This window comes from Leptosomus discolor, chromosome 3 (assembly GCF_034619465.1).
Source record: "Leptosomus discolor isolate bLepDis1 chromosome 3, bLepDis1.hap2, whole genome shotgun sequence".
Lineage (NCBI taxonomy): Eukaryota > Metazoa > Chordata > Aves > Leptosomiformes > Leptosomidae > Leptosomus > Leptosomus discolor.
Genome location: NC_141393.1, coordinates 37,567,401 through 37,593,339, shown reverse-complemented (window position 1 = coordinate 37,593,339; position 25,939 = coordinate 37,567,401). Strand labels below are relative to the sequence as shown.

Genomic DNA, 25,939 nt, shown 5'->3' with positions numbered 1-25,939 from the left:
ACCATTTTGAAAAAGCTCTTTCAGAGATCTGTCCTTGTGAAATCAAAGAGATCTCACAGCTCCTTCTTGGGAGACAATGTACTCCCCCAAACGATTCTAAAATAATTTCCACGTGCTCTCTAGCTTTCTTCGGCAAAACAGCTGATATGCAGTATCTTCCTTATTTACAGAAGTAGGTCAAAAGAACAGATTCCTCCTGGCAGAAATACTGAGCAGCATGTACTTGATGGGTTGCGGTTTTTCTGTGTTCTCACAACCCTACACATTTACCCTGCATCTGTTGGTCTCTAGCAGGAACTTTTTGAAGCAGCTCAATAACATCGTCTTCATTCAATGCCAGAAGATTAGTGAGATGATGTAGAGAGTACATTGCAGTGTGGCAATCTAGACTGTGCAAGTGTTGCAAAAGAACCTTCCTTGGTATAGTAATACTGAAAGAGAGAACAAACAAAGAAATGGCACAAACAGATTTAGGTCTCTCGCCCACATTTAAAGACATATCTCCCACTCTAATTCTGATTCAACCAAACTACTGCAGTTAAAAAGAAAAGCAAATAGCACAACTAATGCCCATGAAGCAATTTCGAGAGCTTGTGATACAGAGTCACTAAAAGATGATTAGCCAAGACTCACAGAAAAGAACACAATTTCTATTTGCATACATAAATTGACTAACAGCAGATTTGGCAAGACAGTTTGGAAAAAAAATCCTTCTGATCATTTTACCTGTTTTGCTGTATGCACCATTCAAGAATTTCCACCTGAGCCCACAGCCCATCACAGAAATCTTTCAGTACTGAATCATTGCACAGATCCTAAATGGAAAGACAAATAAAAGAATCTCTTTACAACAAATCCTCTAGTCAGACAGCAGAACCAAGCCTGTGTCACATACAGGATGCTCATAAGACTTCTTTATCCAGATGGTAACATGTTCATCAGGTTGAACAGAAAATTGCCAGTTTTATGACAAAGTCAGCAAGGAAGGCCTATTCTGAAGGAGCATCAAAATCAGTCAGCCTCCACTCCACACGCTGACAGACCATGGAAAGGTGGCTACATCCCTTTTTAAAGGCTAGATTTCAAAAAGCAAATTAATGCTTCACCAGTGTAAGACACTAACCTCTAAAACTAATCATGTACTAGAACAGATGATATACTGGGTAGCAGACAGCTATTCTTCTTTTCCATGTGCTTTTCCACGACAGACACCTGCCTGTTAAAATCAGATCTAAGACTTTCACTTTGCAGGGCCTACTGAATAGGCCTTCAGTCTATTACCAATAGATGGTAACTCCTTAAGGCAATGCTAGCCTAGATCTGCCGCAGTGACCCAGCAGTGCAAGGCTCCCTGCCTCTCCACTTGCCCAAGCCACTTACCTGCAGGCAGACATCATCTGAACTGCAACTACACTCTCAGAGTTAAAACCCTCTCCCTCCTTCAAAGATGAAGACTCCCCGCAAACAAGGTGGATCTTTCAGTCACAGCTCTTATCATGTCATTTTCCGAATGGCTATGGGAAATCTCCAAGCTACTGACCAGAATTAGTCACGATCCAGGGATGACTCACTGGATGAAGTGACACCAATCAAACACCCCCCTAGCTCTTTTCAAAACTCATCAGCAACCATTGCTGTCTTTCTCTCTCTCATGTTAACAGCAAAAGCTGACGAGCTTATGCAAGAGAAACTTTCAGAATCCCCTGAGCAATCATACTCCTTTCACAGCTGAGGATTAAGAAGAAAGGCAAGTGTCCAATAATGTGACCTACACACAACTGTAAGACCTTAGCTTTTTAAATTCCATTTTGAGAAAGATTAGCATCCTCACTGGAAACTCCCTGGTTTTACTTATTTTTATTTTTGAAAAAAATTTGCATTATCTGGACTCTGACTGGGATACTGACATTTGCTTTCTGCCAATTTACCTGAGTTTTGTGAAGAGTCCATAGCAATGCTTTTGCTGATTCCAGGCTTTGACAATGAGTCCACCCTAGCAATACCAAGAGGCGGTTAAGGGGGTTGAATTCTCTCCTCAACAAGCTGTTCAGGCCTGAGTAGTCTTCTCTTTTCAGTAGAGTTAATGCTGTCACCTATAAAATAAAAGGAAGTAGTATTTATCTTTCCAAAATGCAAAGACCCATAACATGTCGCAGGTTATGTAAGCAAGTAGCCATTTCAATATTAACTTCACTGTAATAGTGAAGTTCTGCATCAGGAACCTCCTTAAACTTACATTTTCCAAGCCATCAGGTTACTCTTCAGTAAAACTCTCATGAGGAAAACCACCCCATCATTTCAAATGTTTACTACAGAGCCAACTCATACTCCCTCACTATTATCTTTACATTCTTCGTATTGATTATGTCTCTGTCAAGGGCATTATGTAAGAAACTTAAACAACCACATTATTCAGAAGTGGAAATAGGTTCAACCTTAAAAACTCACACTTTAACAGTGACCATCTACCTCTGTTCTATTTCTTCTATCTATGTAAATGCATCCAAATAATTTAATTCATACCAGAGTATTTTTCACCAGGTCTTCAAGCTTTTTAAAACATAAATTTTACTGTGCAAACTAGTCCTATTGCCCCAAGTCTACCAGCATCAGAAAAGCAAAGCAAAAAGGTCAAGGTCACGGGGTAAATCAAGTGGTGTATCCAACAAAATTACAAGCAGAACACAGGATTTCTTAAATCCTGGAGATCTAATCTTCAGTCTGCACGCAGATGAGCTTTTCCAAAAAAATCTCACTGAAAGTTTGAGTTCATCACACAGCTGAAACACAGGGGAGTTATCACCAGTTCCTCCTTGTTCCTGTAAGTCATGACCCCTAGTAAACACTTTGAATACAAAATGCTTCTGTGCACCACCAAGGTATTTTCAATACAGGGAATGACTTTAGCCACCATTGGGTTTCCCTCTTAACAATTTTATGGCCGTACCAGAATCTGTTCCAGAAAGTGCTTGCTGCTGCTCAAGCAGTAGAAATAGGCTGTCTTCCAAGAAGAAGTCTCTTTGGGATCTGAGAACAAACTCATCATGGTTCGCTCTGTATCCAGCTGTTCAGAAGAACCTAAAAACCAAGATTACCTTCCAGTACAGAGGGGTACTTTGAAAGAAGCATAATTGCTATTAATTTCAACTGAGAAACACTTAGCATTTCCTCAAATACTAACCAGATGTTACATGCTAACAGTTAGGACTCTCAGAAACTGTTACTAGATAACAAGAAAGCCTAGCAGAGAAATTTGATTGAAAATAAACAGGTCAGATAGGAAACCAAGAAATTGCCTGGACTGTTGTTAACATAGCAAGAGCCTGTTCAGCACACAGGTTGTTGGCATTAGCTCAGGTCACACTGTCTTTCCTTCTCTAGTCGTACACATCTTATCTGCATGTTGCATGAATTTTCATTTGTGCTGAGACACTATGCTGCTTTGCAAGGCCTAAGCAGAGACTTGTCCAGCACAGGAACTTCTCAGACCTGTGCAAAGTGAGAACTACTACTCCCAGTGACAGGGAAGGTATCCATATCTCCATTTCTCTTCCCCTATGAGGAAGCGCTAACTGTAGTTATTACCAGAAATGCCACAGTCTGCCACACCAGCCTGAACTTCCCTTCAGCAATCCCCGAGTGAAGGGAGAAGATACAAAAACCCCACTGACTCACGCCTCGGTGTACAGAGGTGAGCAGAAGAGGGTAGGCATTCTAACCTTTCCCTCCTTGCACACTCACCTGCCACCTTCCTGACAAGACCATGGGCACCACTTGCCATTCAGCTTAACTGAGACCCTCAGTTAAATGTACCAGTCATAGGGAGCTAGACAGAAGCTGTGAAAGTTATAGCCAGCACAAAGGCAACAGGTGGGCTCTGGAAAGCAAGCGGGTAAGCAAGCTGCATCTTCTTTCCAGCTGGCATATTGGCTCACTCCACATCTCCTTCCATGTCTCGAAGTTTTCTTTTCCAAATTAATGGGTTTGAATGTTCTGGGATTACTGAGGTAGTTGAACTGTTACTGGCCTGAAATGGAACATCCTCCAACACAGATGGCCTTGAGCTGGAGCTGAACCAATAAACATTTTACATACATAGAGAGCATCAATTTTCTAGTTTCAAGCAAGATCTTTACCAGGAGAAATGCTGAGCAGATTAAAGTAGAGCACAACAACAGGCGGTAAAGGAAGTGCTCACAAAAGGCGGCAGCATAGACTGCAGAAATGTAGAGAGCGCCCTGGGGTTCCTATGCCAATTCCTTGCTTTAAAGTCATTTTAGCACCATCTTTTTTACAAGACTCCATGCCTTCTTAAGGCACCTTAGCAAGAACACTGCCCAATTTCTTGACAACTTGCCTGTTTAATGCCCCAATGGTTTTGCTAAACAAGAAATGACAACAAAGCAAAAAGTGAAACAAACCTTTTCGTATTGATTTTGACACAATGAATTTTTCTTTTGTTTTTTCTATGAGAACACTGCTATACAGGCTTAACAGGCCATGGCTCTGTTTCCTCAGCATACAGCTTAGTAGCTTCTCTTCCCTCAGTGGGCTTCCCTCAGCCCAGCATACATCCAAGAGCTCCCTGAACAGGTGTCGTACTTCATCCGCCTGATGCTCTACCTCAAAAGTCACTATACTAAGAGCAGCATAAATTGTATCTACTAGTTCTCTTTGATCTAGTTCTGCTGAAATCTCAGAACTGCACTGAAGCCTCTGCAGAGATTTCAAGGAGTCACGAAGAAATTCAACAAAGATGTTTTGCAGAGAGCAATATTGTTCGAGTGAGGATCTGTGTGTGCCTTGTTCCTCCTGGAAGAACTCCAGCAGGGCTTTTGCCCTCTGAGGAGCCCGCAGCAAAAGCTTCCGGAGGGCTGAAACAACATCCAAACTGAATCTGTGAGAACAGCCATCTCTTCTTTTCCTGTCTGTGATGTGTTTGTTCTGAGTGCACTCAAATGCTTCAAACAGTTCCTGGTAGGGAAATAATAAAAGAGTAAGCCTTTCAGACGCCATTAAAAATATGAAGCGAATTATTAAAAAAAATAGGAGACACTTGAAACTTGAAAGCAAGAAGATAAATCAATTTGGAAACATATTACCTAGGAAATCCATTAATAATGGTCCACCTTGTCCACTATCTTTCCCAGAAGGGTGGATATGCCTGAGCATGTAACAAAATACAAAGAATCCTATAATACACAACTACACTATATGGGCCATGTAGTCATAAGCCAGTTACCCTAGTTCACAGGCAGCTCCTAAGGGATGGATGAAGCACTACCGTATTCTACCTCTTAGCAATATATTGATGTGACTGTATCTTCGTAAGTCAGTAGGAGCATGTGATTAGTGTTCAGTCTTTTTTTTTTAACCCTACTTTTCCAGATTCATACCATCTATCTACCAACCACATCATCCTCATCAACAGTAGTTTTTCAACCTTGGTTAAAGCTGGCCAACAGATTCAGAAGCCATCTCACAGACTTCTTTCTTAAACAACAATAATTTTTCCTGCTAAGACAAGCAAACCTACAATTCCAGAACTAGGAAGGGGAAAACAAACAAAAAAAAATCCCAATTAGCTCTCCCAATAAGGGGTGGGAAGGTGAGATACAATCTAGTTGAATAGCAATTAAGCAGTGCTTGTGGCACTTCCAGAACTACGAGAGTGCTGTCCTCGTCTGGAAGAGACAACAAAGGGAATATGGAGGGGAGAGGTTGTTGGTGTGTGCAAAAATGAGAATATTGGCAGTAGAAGACAAGTCCACAACATCCTTCTCTTTATTTGCTGGATCAAAACATAACTGTACTTATTAATGTGTCTCTGACAGTAATTCTGACAAAGATACAAGGTTGCTGAATCTCCTATTTCTGTGCAACACTGCAGACAATGGCGGAAACTTTCATGACCTTGGAGAGTTCATTAGTCATTAGGAGACTTCAAACAGATTTATTTTAATTGACAGTCAAGTTTACTTCGCTTGCTTTCATCCTGTAATGCCTAATTCTGTATCCTTAGAGAAATATTGAACACCTGTTCCTTCTTCATTTTTAAAAGCTGCAAATAGCCTCTGAATACAGCAAGTTTAAATTTTCCTCTTAAAAAAAGGAAACAAAGAAAAATTATTTTAAGAGTTAGAACCTATAAGACTAGAAGAAGCAACATCTGAGGACATTCCACACACCATGTCAGGTCTAATTCTGTCATAACTGACACCAAATTAGGACAGTTCTACAGTTAGTAACTCTCCTTATTTTCTGCTCTCTACTTGCTTTTGATATTAATCCATCTTTGAATATTTCCATGCATTTCTCAAATAAATCAGTCTGCATGTGTTAATTAAAAAAGGAAAAATGAGTCCTGGACCTCAGAGCACACACCATACCAATTACCAAATAAGGTCAGTAGTAACAATACAGCACCCAAAAACTTCTAGGATGGGGGCAAAGGGGTGCGGAGGAGATGAAAATTAAGATCTTAGGAGGAAGAAAAAGAAAACAGACATTCTTTTAAAACGTGCTTGCTGACTATGGTTTATTTTGGCTTACAGTGGGTTTTAGCTTTATGGTTACTAAAGGTGCCTATAGATACAAGACTGTGAGAAGTAGCTGCAGTCAGGACCGAAGTGTCTGAGAAAGACCATGTAGAAAAGTCTGTTCCTTGCCTGCCTACAGCCTCCTCTCTAGCCAGAGAAACCACTTGCAGGCACACTGGATTAACTGCAGAAAGGGATCTGAATTAGTCTCTTTCAGTTGCCCAGAAGATTAATGACACATTAGCATCTCAGGCAGTCAATTTAGCAGGAAGCATTAACTTTGATCCCCAAACCTGATAAAGTTGGACATTCTGCATAACTAACAGGAAGAAGTAGGGCATACTAAGTAGCTCACCTTTAGGACCTCCTCAGAAACATCTTTCTGTAGTTCTTCCAAGAGCAATAAAAATTCAGTTTCTCTCTGAAGGACAACGGAAACAGTTTTCTGAAACAATGTAAGAGAATGGGAAAGATGTTAGCCAATAAAACTTTTATTTATTTACATTACCATATAAACCTAATCTTAGTTATTTCATTCACATTTTGAGGCAGACTGCAATATCTCTCCAAAGATACCTAATTCTCAATTAAAGGCTATTCCACAATTAGGTTCCACTCCCGCACCAGCGATTCCATTTATCTATACATTTGGAAATGAAGACAAGTGCCACTCTGTCAGGAATTACAATCCCATCAATTAGAGACATCTTTCCTCAGAAGGCAAAGAAAAAACGCAAGTCTAAGAAGTGACAAGGACAAATGAATTTAAAAAAAAAAAAAAAAAAAGTATGATCACACAACCCAGTGTACCAATTGGGGGGAGGGGGGGGGCGGAAGATTAGTTTCTCTTTTACTCATGAAACATACTGCACCTGTCTGCCTGAAAACAGCAATACAGCAAGCATATCTCTTGCCATCTAAAGCTTACAAAGAATTGTCTGATGCCTGAGCTATTTCATCTTTAATGTAAGAAAGGGGCCATACAAATGCAGAAGTGGATACACTCATGCTTTCCATTTACAGAAACGCTCAATACTAAAAAGCCAACTTCTGTTACCTAAACAAAAGAAAACAATCCCAATTTTTATCTCCAGTGTGGAGAAGATTAACAATTGTTTCTTGACAAGTTTGTTCAAAGCAAAAGCAATGCACCTCTCCAGCTACCTTGAGAACTTAATTCATAGAATCACAGAATGGTTTGGGTTGGAAGGGACCTTAAAGATCATTCAGTTCCAACGCCCCTGCCATGGGCAGGGACACCTTCCACCAGACCAGGTTGCTCAAAGCCCCATCCAATGTGGTAAAGCCTATAGTTTAAATAAGCAACTAGGCAGACATTTTGCACTTGGAAGTCAGTTAGATGGTTCTGTACCTGATTCCTGGCAAGCCATTTTTCCAGCACGAGAAGCCAAAGCCATGCAGTTCTCCATGGGCTAGAATTCTGTCTCCATCTACAAAAGCAATAAGCATATACACTGGATTATACAAAGTCATTCCCATCTCTAAGACCCAGGAAAACACTGGCAGAGGTAATTTTGATTTTTATATTTCTTTGTGCAAGATAAAATCAAAGATGACTTAATAGCTGAAGATGAGTCAGACAGGAAGAAAATGTAGAGAAATCTGACTACTGGTACTACTTACACGTTAACTCAATGATTTCTGCTGTGCAAATAACTGCTTTTAGGTCTGCCAAATAACAACACTACTACCACAGTTCTTTGCTTCAAAACAGTTAAGTTTATTTCTGGTCTAAAGTTCAGTCAGTATAGCCCTCTGAGCACTTCAGCAGATTTCTTTGAAATCTGACTTTGTGCCAAACACTGCTATTTCCTGTTCTGTCTGGTTCAACCTGAAAAAATGAAACTAAGTTTTAGGTCACAGCAGCACAAATGTAGCTCTATGTTCAAACTAAAAGTGAAGTAATATACTAATTAAACAAAGAGTTCTTCTAATTTCTACCAGCTTTTCATGTGCACCAGTACTTACACACACATTTCAAAACCTACACAGCTAGGGAACATATTTAGTACTGTCAACAGGACTAGGAAAAGGAAAAAACACAAGATAGTTTATTGGACTTTAAAAGTCTCAGCACCGCTAACTAAAGCCTTTAGATGTAAAACAGCCCAACTATCAAAGATGAAAAGATCAAAAATGCTTATGTCTCACATGGGCTGTTACCAATATGCATCTAACCATGTGCACACCTTCCTCCAGACTCCTTTAATTGCTGTCAGTGTAAACTTTCTTAGAACCTTTACCAAAACTTTACATAAATTTTAATGTGAAGAAGTATGATCATCTGCTTGGAGAGAGGGAATACCAATATGCCCTCAGGTGCTGGAAAGTCACCCTTCATATGCACCTACCTGAAAAGCAGAAATCAAAACCGAGTAGGACTGAGTAAAACCAATGCCATTCCAAAATCCAGAGCAAAGGAAACAAGAAATCAATAGCGTAAATAGAATTTTTTGAGCATTTACATTTTTAGAAATTGGAAGGTCTTTCGAGAGCTGGAAACAAGAGAACATCTTAAATAACTACAGTGCCCATCTTGGTGATTCCATTTCTAATCTAACCAAAGCTCACTGACAAAGGAATGTAATTTCAGGAGGTGCTCCTTCTGCTTCTTATCCTTCAGTGAAATCTAACAAGAGCAGTTCTGAAATGCTTCCAAACTGTTTTAAGCTTGTATCAGTCATCATGTCAACTGCATAAATGGAACACAGCTCGTTTTCCCAGTGGGCTGGGCAGTCTGCTAAGTGCTTGGGCAGAGTGGTAAGATGTCAAGGCTCAGACAACAGCACATCCAGACACACCCAAGTGCTATTTCCCAGATTCTGCCTGACTCCCACAGTCACCACTAAACTAATTGCTCCTCCTCATTTCACACTCAAGCCTATTGAACCAAAACAGTACTTTACTCACCCGACCCCGACGGGACAAGCCACCAGAGCCTGAAGAATTGCTTCAACCTTCTCAGGACCATCCCCGTGCCCCCGGCTCAGCTGGGGCACACAGGCCTGCGCTAGCTCCCAGTCTCCACGCCGTACACACTCGCAGAAGAACCCGAAGAGCCGCTCCAGAGACACCGCTTCTTCGTTTCCAAAGGCATGCATCTTCCCAGGACAAGCAGCTGACCTGGGGCAGGGTGACACACGCGAAAGTGGATGCCGTGAGGGCGCGCTGGGGCACCACCCCTGATTTCTTCCTCGCCCTGACAGCGCGCCCTGGGCAGGAACAGGGGGAGAGCCGGGGCCAGGCTCCAGGGGGCTTCATCCCTCAGGGGCAGGGGGGTGAGGCGCCCAGGAGAACCGCGGGCTGACAACGCGGCTGCCGCTCGGCCATGACCGCCCCGCCGCGGGTGCGCCGCCCAGGGGAGCCCAGCCCAGCGGCCCGCGGGATGCTCCCGCTGCTCCCCACCGCCTACGGGCCCCCCGGGCTGCCCGTCCCGGCAGGCACAGACTGATTTCGGGGCGGCGGCGCTCGCTCGCCCCGGGCCGTGCACTCTGCCGCGCACCCGCCCGCGGCCTCGCTCTCCTCCGCAAGGTCCGGCCCGGCTCGGCAGCCCCCGGGGGCGGTCCTGGCGCGGCCCGCATTACCTGGCGGGGCAGGACGCGGCCACCCCGGTGCTCTACTGCACCGCCCCGGCGACACCAGCCCTCGCCGCCGCCATCTTGGGCACCGCCTCAGCTGACGGCGCCACCGGGCGGGCACGTGGGCGGGCACCCACCCATTGGCCGAGCTGAGGCAGAATGTAAATAAACCGCCATTTTTCTTTGGGGTGCCTGACACCGCCCCAGGAACCCGGGCAGCTCAAGCCCCGCCCTCCCTGCTAACCACGCCCATCTCCGCCCACCGACACATCCCTCGGCCACCGCTTACGGCACGCCAGCTCCGCCCCGGGCTCGGGCATCTCGTGGTTCTGATTGGCTTTCGTCCGAAGCTCTGCCTCCTGGCGCGCGGTGGGAGGCTGCGAATGCGTACGTCGTGCACGCCTGTACACACATAGGGAGAGAGAGGTATTCGTATAGGGGTATATACACAGGTGTGTGTGTGTATTTACCCCTTGTATATGTATATATGTATGTATATACCCCTATATGTATACCTCGCTCTCTCACTGTAGGTCTATATAGAGATCTAAGTTACATATATGTTTACCCCTTTGAGAGAGGACAGAAATAGTTTCAAAATAAATAAATCACGTGTTATTTATATGTATTACATACACAAATACATTGTGTCATGTGCACACACGCACACAATTTTAAATACTAATACAAAAATATATAAAAATGTATAGACGCAGCTACAGACACCAGCTTGCCAGGCACTCCCTGGGGGGTGGCGGGGGCCTGCCCACCCTTGCAGCCCCCCTGCCCTCTCTCCCGCGCCAGCTGTCTTATTCGTGAGCCTCCCCGGCGCTGGGATGAGGCGTGCAGGGCCGTGACTCAGCTGCTCGGCTGGGTGGTGCCCAGCTGGTGTTTGGTAGAGATAAGACCCCTGCAACATCCTCCCTTTATTCTGGGGTTTTTGTTTGGTTTTGTCCTGACACACAAACCCAAAACTCCTCTAGGGACTGCTGCGGCGGAGGCAAGCGTAAGAGGCAGAGCGGTGATGACAGAGGAGAAGTGTCCCAAAGTAAGTGACCAAGTGAGTGCCCTGGGCTGCTGAACAGAAAATATGGGAAGGGGGTTATGTCTGTGTGCACATGCTGGGACCTACCAATAAACCACATCAGATGCTGCAGGAGTCTGTACTGTTACCTCCTACAGCGTCCTGTGTGTTTTCACCCATGCTGTCACCTCAATGTCGGCAGAGAAACGGCATGTGGGTGGTCGTGCCTTCGAACGTACTCACTTCAGTCATGCTGGACGAGCCGCAAGTGTTGAAACCATGTGGTCATCATTCCATCTATTCATATCTGATTCCCTGTGCCTTTGATGGTGGTGCTTACTGTGGTGCAGCTCTGCACGAACCATTTCTCAACATGCACTTTCAATTTGGGGTATTATTTTTTATCTTGTCTTTTGTGTAGGCCAGGAAGGAGTTTTAATGGGACACAGGACCTGTATGAGGATGGAGTTCATGTAGCCTGGGATCTTTAATGCTTGTTACCCACACTCTAATTGCTTTATCCAGTTTAAAGTATTTCCTCACAGTCAGACTCCTTGCTTGAGGAGCTGCTCCCTTATGTAAGACATCTCGAGTGGCTGACACTTTTCTTTTGTTATGAAGTTCGAAACATGCCTGCTGGAGTCACCTGCCCACTTCTGCAAGGGTAAATGTAGGTTATTAACAATCAGCAGTAGTGCTGTCATTTTTGAAGGTACTTCTAAATTAATTTCTTCCAATATTGGCCTTCTTAGAAATTAGAGTTTTAGTAACATGTCTGTGAAGCTGTGAAGGTGGCTGGATGCAAGTATCAAGGCAGAAAAATAAATTGTTTAAGGTAATCTTAGCAGAACGTATAACTAGTATATTGAAATTAGGAGATGGAGTATAGGCAAAACATTTTTCACCTTGAATTTGTGTTCCATTAAGCAAGCTGGCATTCAATAATTTAAAAATCTAACATTGATTATATTTTCCAAAATTTAGACATACCTATGAAATACTGTAGCAACTTACACTTGAAAGGAAGCCCATTTGCTGTGGACAAAAGTCTGTGGGTTTCCATGCCGATGTCGTGGTTCTCAGCCAAAATACTAAACCATGCATACAATGTGCAGGTCTTCTAGCAAAAAGCGTCTGAATTTTTACCTTGTAACACTGAAACGATAAAGCGCTTTTTATCTAAAATAGAGTCTGCTGTGCATTGCCTTAGAATATTATCAGTGTTACACAAATTGCTAATAACACTCAGTGTTTTGAAGCACCTTCTTTTTAAGTGAATCTGCATAGGGAGCGATTACACAGTGTAGTGCTCTGGCATTGACACTTTAAAGCCATTTCTGAAACAGAAGTCTCAAAATGTCGCTTGTTTCCAAGCTCTCTCTTTTATTTTTCCACGTCAACTGTCACCTGTATCAGTTTCACCACTGACCATCAAAGCTGTTAGAGAATTACTTGGAGCAAGTAAACGCAGCTCTGATGTTTGGGTGGAGTTTGCAACTACAGGACTCTGTGAACAGGGCAAAAGTAGATCCATTGAGAAGCCATTTTCCGGCTTTGAAAAAGTGATGGCGACAGGGGTGATGGGGTAGAGCAGGTAGAGCACCAACAGCAGCTGCTTGTCTTATTGACAGCAGTTTTGGTCAGAAATGGCCCAGTTATGGCGGTCCTCTTGCTCGCCTCAGATACCAGAGCTGACAGAATTTATACCAACAGTGCAAGAAGTACTTTAGGCCAGAAATATATTTAAGTTCTTTTGTACATGTAAAAACAAAATCGTTCTATGAAGTGACCGAAGCAGCTGCTAAAGCTAGTTTACCCATGGCATGACCTACCGCAGCACATTTTCACTGTTCCCTGCAGGTGGAGCGGTATGTTGGTGAAATTAAAGGTGGCCTGAGACCAGCCATGAAACTCACAGTCATAGGAATGGTACACTCCAACCCCAAGAGGTAGGTGAACGGGCTGGTGGGGGCTTCACCCCATCATATAGGCTCCTACCTGTCTTCTAAATTCAAAAGATTTCTCGAGGATCTGTGCTCTTTGAAGGAAGAAGGTCAAAGATTCATAACTTAGGTCTTTGTTTAATTTTCCTGCTCTTAGACTAAGAATAAAAGGGCAAGAAAGAATTCAGTGTTCAGCCTTTCTGACTGCCCTGTCAGGGTTTTCTACTCCTTGCCCTTATCTAATGTGAACCGAACGGGGACACACAAGTGGCATTTCTCCTCCAGGAAGAGGTGCAATTCTGAACCTGCACCTTGGTTATCTGCTGGGGCTAGAATCAACACTGTTTAAAAACCGGTGGTTTTGGCACAGGAGGTGCAGGTTCATTGCTGTGTTTAATCTGGATGACAGAAACTATGCTTATCATTACACTTTTTTTGCATCTACAGCAATCAACTCCAGTGCTTCCACTGGTGAGGAGTTTGCCATAACCTCTTTTAGGACACGAATTAGAATTGGCTTGTGCAATGTTGGCAAATGTTGGTTTGATTTCAGTCACAAGAGAGGGAAAGCAAGATCAGATATCGCTAGCATCCTACTGGAAACTGGAGGAGAAAAAAAGACCAGCCTGTTCTCATCCCTTTTTGCAACTTCTAAGCCTGCAGAAGTCCCGTGTTTCAGTCTGACAAGAAATCAACATCTGTCACTAGTCTTTATAAGCACTTGCCATGGTCACCACGTCCTTTTACGTTTCTGAAAGTCCTGGTCATTTAATTGTTTGGTTTTTTTAGCTTTACAGTGACTCTGCTCTGTGATCCAGTGGATACAAACAAAGATGTTGGGCTGTTATTTACAGTTAACTTTAGTGACAAATCCATCACCCGAAATGCACGAATTGCTGGGAAATGGGGAAGAGAAGAGAGGACCATTCCCTACTTTCCATTTACAGCAGGTGACACATTTAAGGTAATTTTTGGGGTACTATGAATAGGGTGGAGAAAAGGAGGGGAGAAATGCTGAAGGCTATGTATACGACCACAAATAGCTAGCTATTGACATTGCCAGGTTGACTAGTCTAGTATGGCAGAGAGAACAACAGTTCTGGCCCTGATGGGAGATCTATTCCTTTCTCTAGTCTTAGTGAGAGAATCCACTTTAAGGAGCTTTACAGTATCATCTCAGCAGAGGGTAAGTTATTTATTAGGGGCATTTCACAAGAGCTGGTAGACTTTGTGCTTCACTATCACCATCACACGGGGTTCTAAGTCCATGCTGGTGAAATCAACCCTGCTGCTGATCTCTTAACACTCTCCCCTGTCCTTTTCATTGCAGATGGAGCTCTTATGTGAACACCAGCAAATACGAGTCCTGCTTGATGGACGGCAGCTCTGTGACTTCACTCACCGCCTTCAGCCTCTGAACTTGGTGAAAGCTTTGCAGATCACAGGGGACATCAAGCTTACCAAAGTGGCTTGAAAAAAAAATCCATAATATCGCCAGAGGACAGAGGCAAATGTACTTTCTCCTGTCTGAGAAATGTTTTATCTTTTTCCCCTGGCTGATTTGGAGAGTGGGAACTATATATTTTTCATTTGCTGATGTGTTTGAAACATATACTTTTTTTTTTTCCTCACACACACACAGCAATTGCAGAGCTATGACTGGTCCAGGTAAATCAAAGGGCCTTTGCTGAGACACTCTCTTGGCCTCCCAAACTGCAAGATTTGTGATGCTATGCATTATCTCACATCCTCATGGTCCCCTAACCACTCCTTCCCAGGCACGCCAGCTGCCAGAGCTCAGTCCTCTGTGGTGGGGTGGCTGTTACCCTTGTGACTAGAACTGGGCAGTATACAGGTGGTGGGACTGAGAAAAGAGAAGCAGAAGATTTCCTTATAATTGAATAAGGGGCTCTGGTGGGCCCCAGCAAGGCTCATGTTATCAGGAGGGAATTGCTTTTCCTGGAAGCTCTGCTCAGTCAGCACAAAGCCATTTGTGTTTCCCAGTGCAGAGCGATAAATGTCTTACCACCATCTCTGTCTCTTGCAGGTAGCGTTCTCCTGAAAAGAAAGGTTTCAACAGCTGTGGATTTCAGAGTCCTCTCTGGACCAGCCCTAGGACATGGTATCTGCAGCTGAAACTGCATTGCCTGCTCTTGTGTCTAATTAAAACTGCATCTTTGCTGGCAAACTTCTTCACCAGCTCTGTTAAATATTTGAATGCACGTGAGTGTTGTGCTGTTGTTCTGTTGCTGTAGATTTAGAAAAGAGTCCTAAATACTTATATAAGCATATATATATGCTGCTGCCTTTGGCTCTGTTATGACTGGTTGGTTATAACACAGTATGAAGGGGAAAGTCTCTAGATGAAGAGACGTTTTTTCAGTCTTGGAGAACAAAAATCTGCAAAGAGGTAGTTCTGTGAATCTCTATCGAATGCCTCTGTGACTTCAGGGAAGATACATAGCTTGCTGTGTTCAGGGGGCTTTTGGAAGTTCTACAGAGTCTGGCTGTCAGACACAGGTACTCAGATGAAAAGAGGAGTTTTATGAAAATAGTATATCAACAGGCTGGTAGGGTTTTAATCATCTCATACATTCCATTCTGCCCTCTGGTGTTGTTGAGAATGTCTTGGTTTCTCTATAAATCTAAATTTACAGCATATGAAACATTTTCATATACTCAAACTGCCCTCTGAGAAAAGTCATGTCTGAATAGCACAGGAGATTCAAATGCACTGAACTTTTTTTTGTATTTAATGATATCAAAGTCAAGTTTATTAGACAAATAATGGAAAATTTAATGGCTTAAAATAGAAAAAGCAATGGTCAGAACTGCTGTTAGAGTTCTCAGTCCCAATGGTGCTCCACATAAATGGACTTACAGTGATAATCAGGAGGAAAAATCTTGCTTTTATGGCTGAGTGATTTCTTCCACTTTATTCAGCATCAGCAATTGTCTGGAATAAATGTCACTGGTCTGATTTGATACTCTGTATCCTGTACTGCTATGGGCCATTACCAGCAAAAGAATAATCTGGATACTGGAGAGGGGGATCCTTTGGTCTTTTCCAGCCTAACAGAGAACCAAATGGTAGAGCAGATGCATGGACAGACTCCTGTTTTTTTTTTCACAATAGTGATTATCCTGGCAGCTGCATTGTGGCTTAGCACAAGACTCATGGTATACCAAGAAAGGCAGCCTCAGACACCAGGACCTTTCATGACTTGATTCAGTCAGTCTTAATTAGTTACGTTTATAAGCCCCTTTATAAGGGGGAAAGGAGCAAGACATTTCTGCTTTAGGATAAAGCACAACCTGGATCTCTCAGATATAGACTGAATGCTTGTACAAAATAACTCTTTTCTTCCATCTTGGAATATTATATCTCATTGTTTCTTTGTAAAGCCCCATTTGTCTGTATCCACCTGTTGTCTTTTGTCTCCTGGTTAGATGCTAAGTTCTTGGTGGGGAATCACTCTGAACCTACATGACTCCTAGGCACCTAGGATGCTGGTCTGCCAGGAACTGCTGGGCGCTATGGCAATACAAATAACAAAAATAAACTATCTAAGGGGAAAACAACACTCCCAGATAATGAGAGCAGGAAACTTGGTCACAGTGTGACTTGTCATTTGGCATGGAGTCCACCTTACTCATGTCAGTGGTTTGATTGCCTCAATCCACTGTGCTCGCTCTGCCTTGGAGCTGGCTTGGATATAATAATGAATGTCATTTTTTGTGATGATTTTGAAAAGGTTGCCTTGCACATTGCCCTTCACTCCTGCAGAGAAAAAAAAAAAACAGTGACAGATCAGGAAAGTATACAGAGAGATGTGTTGTGGCAGATATGAAGCTTCATAGGGAAGATTTTTAATTTGGTGAATTAGGGTATCGAACCTTTCCATTTCATTATAGATAAGACATCTAAAGCATTTGTGTCTTTGATTTCTGTTCTGCAAAAGAAAGATACAGTGCAGACACCCCTCATAGACTGTATGAACTACTGTGTACTACGCATCATATATAAAATAGTCACTCTTCAGATAGAGAATCTTACTTGAGTTATACAATGGAGGGATGAACTTCCTACCAGTTTAGTAGATTAGATTTGCTCCTGCCCATCTTTAGGTTCCTCTTAGCAAGGAGCTCTATTGTTCATTATGCCCCCCCCCCCCCCCCCCATCTTTTTGAGACCCTGTATTTTGTCTTCAGAAAGATGCTCCCTATTTGACATCCACACATTGTGCTTACTGTCACAAAATAAATCTCTTTAACAGCAGAAACACTTATCCATGAAGCTGAGGTTCTAGAGAAATGCCTAAGCTAAGCATATTCCTTAGCAGAACTGGTTTTTGTATTGCTGTCTTTATGTTTCTCCTATGTTTGGGTTCTAGCAGATCAAAAAGGAAAAGGTAATAGCATAAGTAGAGAGGACACACAGAAAAAGGATGGCATCAGGGGATGCCTTAAGACTTTGAGTTAAACAATATCCAAAAAGAAGGTGTTTCCTCTTTGTCTGTTAACTCTGGAATATTAATCAGTGTCTCAGGACTCAGAGGTCATCTGACTGAGAAAAGACCATAAAAAGGGGAACAACCAAGATAAGTGGAAATAATGCTAAAAAAAAAAAATCCTCTCTGGTATGGACAACCCAGCAGTTTGGGGATTTTTCATGATATGCCTCTTCACCTGCTTGCAAGGGGAGACGAAAGGCCAGCCCACTTGTGCATACAGACAGTCATACACACAAACCCACACCCCAAGACCACATTGCTATGGCATAAATATGTATGTATGCAAGTTTAGAGGCTCATGCTTACCTGCTGGGACTCCATTGTCCTCCAGAGCTGAGACAAGACAGCCACGAAGAGAAAATCCACCTACTGGCCTGTTTTCTTCCTGCAAAGATGAAGGAAATGAGGCTTATCTGGAAAATATCATCATTAGAATAATTTTTATGAAGGTGGAGATGTAATGCCAGTGTCACAAGAGAAGTCAATTAGGGCATATCATTAAATGCATTACTATGTTGTTTCAGTCTCAGATGTTTCTCTGATGTAGCTGGGAATGGTGGAGATCAATTAAAAGCACAAGGGTAGGCTAACAATCACATTTCAAAATTAGGTATAGTCTCATCAATAACAACCCATATTAAATATATATATATATTTCTGCAAGTTTTTAGCTTGCTGCTTTTCACTGAGACTGAATGGGAAATAATTGACTGTTCTCACTAGTAGGCTGGCTCTCCTGTCTAATCTTCAGGTTCTGCAGTTTGAGTTTATAGCATTACAAGGGCAAGTTGCAGTGCAAAAAAACCCCACAAAGAAACAGGCAACAGAAAATGAACCAGCTCCGTAAGTTCTTACCACTGTTATGTTGTTTGTGTTTTCTTTAAAAGTCATGTAAAGCATTTCTATACATGTTCTTTTAGCAACCTGTTGGGCTTTGTGGTACCCTGTGTGTTTGGGGCTTATGGATCCACATGCCCTTCAGGGTTGCTCACATTGATTATTATACCCATGAAAACGAATTCTACTATTCCCTGAGCAAGTTTAAAACTGAGTAGCAGAAATTTCTGTAAATACTTTGGCATCAAGGAGGCCCTATTCAATGTTGGAATAATAACATAAAAAATCCCAATAGCATTATGTCCCTCAAGTGGTGGGATGTTAGCCCAGAAAGATCACAGCCCAGGAAGAATCCCTGCGGGAGTATAGTCCCAGGACATGTGGGTACAGCAGAAGACCAGTCCCAAGGAGATTGCTGCCCCTTGGCTAAGGAAAAGGAATCTCACTGGGGAAAAGAGAGGAGGGAAGATGCAGGGATAGAAAAATCCTACAAGGACAACTTCCCAGGGTAAGGCCAGAGAGGTCTTATTCCCCAGGAAATGGATAGAGGGACAGAGAAGGAGATTTGGGTAAGAGAAACATTTATAGCATAATTGTATTTTAATTATAATGTTTAGGTCTATAAGAAGGTTTCCAGGAGTAGTAATTCCCCACTCACATACCTTAGTGGGGTCATAGTAGTGCAAAAAAGCAGGATCAGCTCTCAAAACAAATCTCCTCACCTTCCAGTTTTTCCTCTTGTGCCCCTGCAAAGCAGAAGAATTAAAGTTACCACCAGTAAATACCTCTTAAAACTGCCATTTTCCTGCAGGCTGTAGGGGAGACCTAAATAGGTACTGAAAACAGAGGGTTTGGAGCCAACAGAGAAATCTTTTCTGACATCTTAGTAACTCCAAGGATTTTCTGCTTAACATCCTTCTTCATACGTTGATAATTCCTTTCTCTCCCCCTCCCTTGTGCTGAGAGCCAAGAAAGCAGAGTGATAGGACCAAGTGATTGTATCCCTGATTCCTGCTCTTAATTTCAGATTAAACAGAGGTCTTGGATTAAAAAACTGTGCTGTGCATGCTCAGAGGGTATTGTGTCAGATCCTTCTGCAGCTCTTCACTCTTTCACCACCAGCCCTCTCAGTTGCTGACAGAGCATCTCCCCGCCTGGGGGTTTGGTGCTGGGGCTCAGGGCCAGCCTAGGGCTGGGGCTGCTGGGAGCTGCCCCTCACTGCTGCTAACCATGGGGAGAGGCTCCTGGGCATCTCATCTCCTGTGGTGATGGGAAGGGGGTGCCCTGCCCGTACAGAATGCAGAATATCCGATTAATCCTGTCTGAGCAGCAAGTTCCATAGCTCACTTCTTTATAACCAGATACTCTTCACCACACAATCTCTGATAGTCGTACTGACGGGCAAGTTAGCTCTGCTGGCCACAACTTTCCAGCCATGCTCGTATAAATCACATTTGTTCTCTAGGAAGTCCTAAGAGCTGTCATTTTTCTTGTTTCCCAGTGAAGGTTCAAAGACTGTATTTACCTGTTTCACTAAGAATCCTTGCTTCACAATTGTGCCGCTTAATTCAGAGATGTTAAATTGTAGCTCTTCCTTGGAACTGATATTTTTATTACTGCTCTCAGCCTGCAAATAGGGAAAAGATGGTTCCACTTTTCTTTTTAATCTAAACACACTTTTAAGAACAAAGTTCTACATTTTATTTTCCTTGAGCTGTTTCTAGCTCATATTTCCTGAGTAAATTCTACTCCATAGCCTTGCTGCTCAGCTTTGTAGGTCTGAGATTTTCAAGCAACAAATTACAGATGTAAAGCCTACACACCCAGCCTTGAGTTTTAGCATAACTACAGCACAGCCTCTGTTAAATGCAGACACAGCACTGCACTCGAGGAACATACCCCTTTTAATGACTGATTATGTAATTTGTAGATCCCTCCATATCCATGTAGCTGTGTGCAGCAAAAGTGCAAGTGTTAGTACTACTAAAAGCCTAGAGCTGCCCCATCTGCTTTTGCTCTCATAGCCTGGGTATTCTGCCTTTGGTTGCACGCGGTGCGTGTCCCCTTTACCAGTGCCCCAAATCAAGTGTGTGATGAGGGGCAGAGGAGGTGTCTCTGTGGACAGCTTCATCACTTACAAACATGTACAGTGCAGTGGAGTCGTCAAGGAACTGCTCAGAGAGGTCACTGTAGCGTGTAGCCTCAGTGCTGCGGGCTCCCACGGGCTTGATGAAGTTCTCCTCCATCAGCATGGATGCCAAGGTGATGGCCTCAAATCGTGACACAGCAAAGCTATTGGAGATGAGCCAGTCCACCAGGGCAGAACCTGCAGGGAGAAAGGCAGCTCTCATACCAAGACAATGTGCTCTTCCAAGGCGAGACAGGTTGTCTCCTGCCACACAAGTCCTCATTTGCCGAAACATTTTGGCACCATCACAAAGACTGTCAATGAAGGTTGACCAAAAGTGTGGGGTCCTATATGTGCTTCCATACATCGAAAGACCAAGAGAGAAAGGTGTTGGAGAGCTATTGGCTGCACTGCTACTTCCCACTGGGCCACAGCTGATCCCACCATCAAGGCAGTACAGTAGCTCCCTTGTCTCTTTAACATGGTGTGTCAGACGGGAGGAAGTTCTTTGCCTTCAGTGGGTGTACCTGTGAAGGTCTCTTTGTATCCTTTGCCTTGCTGCAAGTTGCGGGTCAGCTTAATTCCAGTACTGCTGTCACACATTCTCTCCACTATGTGGCTGTACAAGAGAGCACAGGACAAGGTTAGTAGAACAGAAAGACAGGCAGAAATTGCTACATACTTCTGGCAGTACCTTGGATGTCCTCATGATTACCAGCATAAAGATGGGGAAAAGCCTAGATACTCCTCTAGAAGTTTTTTCCTAAGTACGGTATAGGAAAACTTTATTCTGCCAATATCAGCACTAAACAAGATGCCTCACAAAGGCATCTTGTTTAGTTTTCAATTTAAAGCACTTCAAACTGAGCTATACTCAGCCTCCATTTACCTTCTCAACACAAATCAAATTAATGTCATTTTCCTATTTCTTAATCAGTTCTCCATTTCCTCTTGTTTAACATGATGCACCCTAAATAGCCTAGTCTGGATTCCAGCTACCAGCTTTGAAATCCCACCAACATGGCATGAACAGTGTCATTGCTCAGTCTCTCCTTGACATAACATCTTCCAAGGTAATACATCTCCCCAATGAGAGCCTTTGTAGCTGACTAGGAAGGTCTTCAAGCCAGCAGTTAAGTGCCTGTGCAGAACCCACATACTCCCAAAACATGATGGTCAGGAAAAAGTTCATTCCCATGCCTTAGCAAAAGTATGTGCAAACCTAGGTCAGCGCAGCCTGTTTAGAGGCTACTGGCCACACAGGAGAAGATCTGTGCAGAAAGGAGCTTCCCTTGACCCTCCCCATTAATCAGCTCATGTGCTTTGCAAGCTACAGCAACAGCAGAAGGAGAAACCATATACACTTACTGGAGGCTGATATTCTCTAGCAGTTTGAAAGAGTTCTTCATTCTGTGGAGCTCTTGCACCTGTACTGGGTGACCGGCATGAATAGCTCCAGTGATGTCCAAAGCCCAAGAGTCTCGCTCCTCCCTGGAGCAACATTCAAGGAAATAGTCTGTATTGGTTTTTGTCTTTAGTTTGATGAGTAGCTGCGGAGAAAGAAGTGCAAAGCAATAGGATCATTTAGCTGTTTACCCTCCACTTGTGTTTTGCTTCTTTTAGCACTGGCCCAAGTGATACAAATAATCCTGATATGGCATCCCACCAGAGCAGTACAGACCAATTCTTGTCCAGAAGGATGGTGGGCACAGCTTTGGAGTTCTTGCTTCCTCCTCACCTCAAAACGCTGTGTTTTCAGTTCCAAGCATGCTTTGCATGCATGGAACTTCTTGTACTTAAAAAAGAGAGCAGACCACCCAGATACTAAATTATATAGAAGTGTGCTGCTGACTATGGAGATCTCTAGTTTCTCAACAGCCACAAATTCTCACTAGGCTCTTTCTGTCATGAGAAGTACTGAAATAGTCAGCAACTTCCAGAGTCATTTCCCTTCTGGCCCCACTCAGAGGAAGTCTGCCTTGCCACCACCCATGGGTAAGTGGAGAAGCGCAGGAAGCACTTTTCCTTCCAGAGCCCTCTTGCTGGAAACCTGCCACAGCAGCAATGTGCCGTTGGCAAAGAAAAAGGGAGTGTGACAAGGCTGCCCGGGAGCACCCTATGGATACAGCCAGGGTTTAAGGCAACTACTATGGATGATAAGTTTCCCTTTTTTTCCCATCCTCCTTGGATTTTATCAAGCTGTCCATGTCCTTTCTCTACACACTGTTGGGCTGATGCATTTGGATTTATTCTTCCCACTGGGTGTGTGGGGTTAGTTTGTTTGTTTGTGACTCAGATTTGGGCACAGGGAACAGCAAAAACAATGAGGGAGCTCATTGTTTGTGCCAGTTACAATGCTAACATCAGCTTGCTTTGGGCTGGGCCTAACTCTGGAAACACCCCAGTGAAATGGTTGCAGCAATCAAAGAAGTCTGGAGGAGAGGAAGATGACTAGGAAGAAGTTAGAAAGTGAGTGTCATAGAGAAGGGATACATTTTTCCAGTCTTACCGGTCTGTTCTCGTATTCCAGGCATGGACAAGTAATAGTGCAGCCATCCAAAAGGATCCTGCCCTTTGGAGAAGGTTCCTTTTTGCCTCCTTCAATTTTGTAATACAGCAGCTTATCCTGAAGTAGAACGAACCATCTTACTTTCCAGTTACGAACAACATGACCCTAGAGGGGAAGAAATCCACATAGCTGACTAACACAAACATTGAGAAATGGTGTATTTTTTAGTTTTCTTTTTTTTTGTGTATGTGAAAATACCATAAACTAAGAAACAACTGTATGAAAAGAAACTATGAAAAGAAACCCAAGAAGTCATCATGAGTCCTGTTCTCCCTGAAATACACATTTTAAATAACATTAGAGGTCCATCACAATAAAATCATGGAGCAATAGAAAGGTGCTTTAGTCTTTCTCCAGCAAGGACACCTTCTTTGCTGGCAAGAATTGTTTCTTGCAAAAGCTGACAGGAATTGTCTCAAAGATCTAATGAGTGGTTTATTTCTATCCTACATGCCCCCAATCTCCTGGGCTAAAACATTCCCTGTACTACTGCTTCCTGTAAAGGAAATATGCTTTTTAATGGCAAAAGACCGAATAAAGGCTGCTGCTGAAAGCCTCCTGAGTTGTAGCAGAATACAAAAAAACCCTCCTCTTTCCCCTCTGTAAACAGCCCCCGGCTCTCTTTAGTCCGGCTGTACAGGAGAGCAAACCCAGCGAGGGCTGGCACTGGCAGGCTCTGTCCTGCCTGACGGTGTCAGGTCCAGCTTTGCGGTGCGAGGAGCTGACTGTAGAAAGCTGCCTGCTTTTCTACAGGCACTGGAGCATTACAGCCAGCAGGCGAAGCACCAGGTAGAGGAAGCTCTAACAGCTGGGAGAGGGTGGGCATAGCTGAGAGAAAGGAACATGCAAGATCCAGTTGTGGCATGAATCAAAGCTCATTAATTCTCTATGAGTAAAGGGGAAAACCAGCAATTTCCAAGAAAAGCTGGGGTAATGAGTCTCCAAAATCCAGGGCACTTTAGATCCAATGTCTTCTAGCCTATACTAAATACAATTTATCTAACTGGCGTTTGTTCTCTCCTTCCCTTTGCCTTCTTTGGTACTTTTTTCACCTGTTATAAAGTCCCTTGGCCATTTTTACCGAGAGTATGTTCTTTCTTATGGCTCCTTTCTTTGCTTTGGAGATTTCCTCTTTTTCAGGAGGTTGCCTTACTTTTTTTTGTCTATCTTTACCTGACTTCCACACATTTACTTTGTATTTATAATACATTACAACACATAATTCATTCATTTATAGTGCATTTAGATCATCTCCTTGCTTCTGCTCTCTTCTTAAAAAAGCTCTGTTTTCTTTATCTGATCCCACCCCTTCCTGATTTTTTTCTCTGGATCCCTTGTTCCCTTCTCCCTCAGTTTCCTTTAGTCACCTTTGTGGTCTCCTTCCTGTCAAGCTGCCAATAACCTATTCGTCTCACACACTTGGTGCCTTGGCTTCCCATCTAGAATTCAGTCGTCACTTAAGAGCCACAAAACACAACCGTAGCCCTGGAAAGCAGGAGCTGGGACTGCTCTGCCCTCACTGCAGAAGGGAGGACGAGGAAGAGCTCGGGCCACACAGCCCTTCTCCGCATAGAGCACGGCTTCACATGGCCAGCGGCCGGCTGAGAGCCCTGCCAGGAGAGCTCCTGACCAGGGTTACCTTCATGTTCGCCCCAGAAGTACTGCCACGTACTGCAGGAAAGCATTTCCCAAGGCGTGGCAAAGCTTTGAACAAACCTTTGAATCACATTTTTTGTGTGCAGTCAAGGACCATATTAGTCATTTGAGACAGGGTCTTTGCACTAAAAGCAGCTTATGCCCCTTGCTAAGTTGCCCTCTTGTGTCCCAGCTATGACTGACCTGGTTGTTCAGGGAGCAGTGTTGGAAAGGCTGAAATCTGTGACACCATCTTTCAGCTCTTTTCTCCACGTCTTGGCTAAAATATTCTTACAGTGCAGCTTGAGGCATATGGAAGAAAGAAGTTATTTTGAACACATTTCTGTGTTTGGTTTGCTCTGATCCTCTTCAAAAAAGGATAGTCTGTTCTCCATCCTCTCACATGAAATGGGAAACCCTGCTCAGCTGGGTCGCTAAAGAAGGCACAAACTATCTTAAGAGACTGTCAAAACATCTTCCCTCTCTCCATCCTCCCATGGCTACTTCCACTGCTGCTGTGTAGCCATTTGCCAGGTAGTTTGTTATGTGCTCTTTGCAGAGGTGTGCCCTAGGTGCAGACACACTGATAGCTAACTGAGTAATCCTGATAGCTAACTCACTTTCCTCTGGGTAAATGCCAATACAGGGAAACTCGAGGGAGGGTAGTGAACACCTGCAGTTCATGCAGGTCCCCTGGCAGGCATCTGCACAAACCCAGGGGAGCTCCTTTCCCAGGGGCAGGTGGGAGCCCCTCAAACCTAGCGCCCAATGGCCTGCCTTGCCACGAGCCCTAGCTCGATCCGGTCCCTGCTCAGGGGCTACTTCCACGTTTGAGCAGAACTGCACGAAGAGGACCCGGAGCACTTACCCGTTTGACGAGAAAGCCCTCCTTCAGGACTCCAGTTGCTTCCTGCATCGCAGCCAGCAGGGAAGAGAGCTGAGCCCCTGGCGGCCTGTCTCTCTGCACGCGATTTATTTAAGAAAGCTCATTTTTCTTTGCTACCCTCCGCCTCCAACGTGACGCACTCTCCCTTCCCTGTTTTTTTCTCCCTCTCTTCTTACCTATGAGACATTATTTAAATGGTGAGCTGGCTCTGATACATTACCTGCCCTCTGGGAAGTGAAACAAAGGGAAGTCTAAAAAGGATCTC

General features: G+C 43.7%; 3 protein-coding genes across 5 annotated transcripts in view; 1 reads left to right on the top strand and 2 right to left on the bottom strand.

Annotated features, from left to right (window-relative positions):
- The window catches only part of ZFYVE26 (zinc finger FYVE-type containing 26), a 55,764-nt gene extending 45,608 nt beyond the window's left edge, over positions 1-10,156 (bottom strand). The window contains exons 1-9 of one of the 2 annotated variants that reach the window (XM_086463603.1): positions 10,145-10,156; positions 9,471-9,683; positions 7,912-7,990; positions 6,895-6,984; positions 4,422-4,974; positions 2,948-3,078; positions 1,929-2,093; positions 727-815; positions 271-431 (exon numbers count right to left, since the gene is read on the bottom strand). In XM_086463603.1, coding sequence (XP_086319729.1) covers positions 271-431; positions 727-815; positions 1,929-2,093; positions 2,948-3,078; positions 4,422-4,974; positions 6,895-6,984; positions 7,912-7,990; positions 9,471-9,661 — 1,459 coding nt within the window. In that variant the 5' untranslated portion in view covers positions 9,662-9,683; positions 10,145-10,156. Of the gene's footprint in view, positions 1-270; positions 432-726; positions 816-1,928; positions 2,094-2,947; positions 3,079-4,421; positions 4,975-6,894; positions 6,985-7,911; positions 7,991-9,470; positions 9,684-10,144 lie in introns of those variants that run through there. The other variant, XM_086463602.1, reaches the window with a different exon arrangement.
- Positions 10,157-11,081: 925 nt separating this feature from the next.
- LOC104341814 (galectin-related protein A) lies at positions 11,082-15,327 on the top strand. 2 transcript variants are annotated; one of them, XM_009946696.2, is made up of 5 exons: positions 11,082-11,186; positions 13,023-13,111; positions 13,895-14,069; positions 14,436-14,618; positions 15,153-15,327. In XM_009946696.2, exons 1-4 carry the CDS (start codon positions 11,163-11,165, stop codon positions 14,577-14,579), a joined length of 432 nt encoding a protein of 143 aa, XP_009944998.1. In that variant the 5' UTR covers positions 11,082-11,162; the 3' UTR covers positions 14,580-14,618; positions 15,153-15,327. The 2 variants fall into 2 exon arrangements, with proteins under 2 accessions (XP_009944998.1, XP_086319732.1); XM_086463606.1 differs by having other exon boundaries at positions 11,082-11,198.
- An 891-nt stretch (positions 15,328-16,218) lies between these two features.
- Positions 16,219-25,704, bottom strand: PLEK2 (pleckstrin 2). Its single transcript, XM_009946697.2, has 9 exons — positions 25,657-25,704; positions 23,094-23,258; positions 21,953-22,134; positions 21,112-21,203; positions 20,595-20,782; positions 19,982-20,083; positions 19,119-19,202; positions 17,926-18,004; positions 16,219-16,886 (listed from the first exon to the last, which is right to left on the bottom strand). Exons 1-9 carry the CDS (start codon positions 25,702-25,704, stop codon positions 16,759-16,761), a joined length of 1,068 nt encoding a protein of 355 aa, XP_009944999.1. The 3' UTR covers positions 16,219-16,758.
- Positions 25,705-25,939: the final 235 nt, after the last annotated feature.